Source organism: Centruroides sculpturatus, unplaced genomic scaffold (genome assembly GCF_000671375.1).
Source record: "Centruroides sculpturatus isolate CEXI.00-Female unplaced genomic scaffold, Cexi_2.0 scaffold316, whole genome shotgun sequence".
In the NCBI taxonomy this organism is placed as follows: domain Eukaryota; kingdom Metazoa; phylum Arthropoda; class Arachnida; order Scorpiones; family Buthidae; genus Centruroides; species Centruroides sculpturatus.
Window position 1 is genome coordinate 154,455 of NW_019384641.1, and position 1,428 is coordinate 155,882.

At 31.9% G+C, this 1,428-nt stretch overlaps 1 protein-coding gene across 1 annotated transcript in view; it reads left to right on the plus strand.

Annotated features, from left to right (window-relative positions):
* The window catches only part of LOC111626001, a 4,005-nt gene extending 3,028 nt beyond the window's left edge, over positions 1–977 (plus strand). Inside the window, exon 4 of the mRNA XM_023369269.1 lies at positions 760–977. Within this exon, the coding sequence (XP_023225037.1) occupies positions 760–879 (120 nt within the window). The 3' untranslated portion in view covers positions 880–977. The remainder of the gene's footprint in view (positions 1–759) is intronic.
* The last annotated feature ends 451 nt before the right edge of the window (positions 978–1,428 follow it).

A 1,428-nucleotide genomic window follows, 5' to 3' on the forward strand; every position in this document is an offset into this window, starting at 1 on the left:
TCAAGTAAACAATACATACAAGTACAGTACAGTATTTTCTGAGGAAACACTCGTACTTATTTTTTTTAACCCCATTCCCGATAACCCGGCATTTTCACAAACTCGGCCACCCTTCGGTCCACATTAGGCCAAGTTTTCGAGGTTCTACTGTAATATAAAAGCATGTTACATTATATAAGAACTATTATTTAGACTGTTCAAAAATATAGAATATTTCTTGTAATTTTAATTAACTCAACAATAACTAACTGATACGCACTTTTTGCGATTAGCACCTATTGCGGCAATATATGTAAATATGTTTTCATAAGCATTTTTTTTTTTTTTTTTTGTTTCTCCGAAACATTTGATCATAAAATGTAACAAAGTTACGCTCATTGTTTCTCTATGCGTAAAGGGCTTTCAACAATATCGTTAATTAATGAAAGTTATTCGCTTTGCATTGTTACCTTCTTTGGCCATTAATAAAAATGTTTACATTCAACTGCTCGTTTGGGCCATTTCAGCCTTGTGAAAATTTACCATTCTGAGCACCTTGATAAATGACTTTCTGAAGTAATCCTTCAATTCACTTGCTTCGGAGATTATTCACATTCTCATTCTCAAACCAACGTTACTTATAAATTTACACATAGAATTATAGTTATAACTAAAACTTTAAAAAAAAAAAATTTGTTCATATTATACAAAGTTCGGAATACCCGTTAAAAACTCCTGAAATAATTATTTTTATAACAATTTTATATATTTTCTTTGTAGATGGCAACGACTTTACATTCTGTGTTTTCGGGATTATTGAAGTTGAAGAATGCATCAAATGTCCACAGAAGCTGTCAGCAGATATTCACAAACTTCTCTGATTTGAATGAAAACAATTAAAGCTTATTTTCTTTTATCGTGACCGAACAGTGACCGAGTTGATAAAACTCGTAGTCGGTCGCGGTTTCGTGCCTTGCGAAGAGTTGAGCAGGGGTAGATTTCCGGATTTTCTTCATGTTTGTATAAAATAGTTTCATAATATATAATCGAGTGAGTTGTATGAAAGTGATAATGAAAACAAAAATGAAGCAATAGAAGTTATAAAAGACAAAAAGAATTAAAGCTGTGTAAAATTGTCTTATATAATCGAGATGGGTTAATAATAATAATCACAATAATAAGTGCAGAGCCTAAACGGTTAACAGTTGAAAATTGACATTTGGTACACATGGTACGTCTATAATGAATGTACTGTACACTAAAAAAGAATTTTTGGAAATTCCCTCAGGGGGAAAAGGACAGAATTAAGGATTACCCTGAAGAACTCGGCTTCTATTTTAGATGCAGTTTTTGCGGGAAATCGAACATATTTTTAGATCCATTTAAAAATTTTCTATCTGGCTTTATAAGAAGGAGGACCCATTTGCACTCGGTGAAAATGGGTACAAT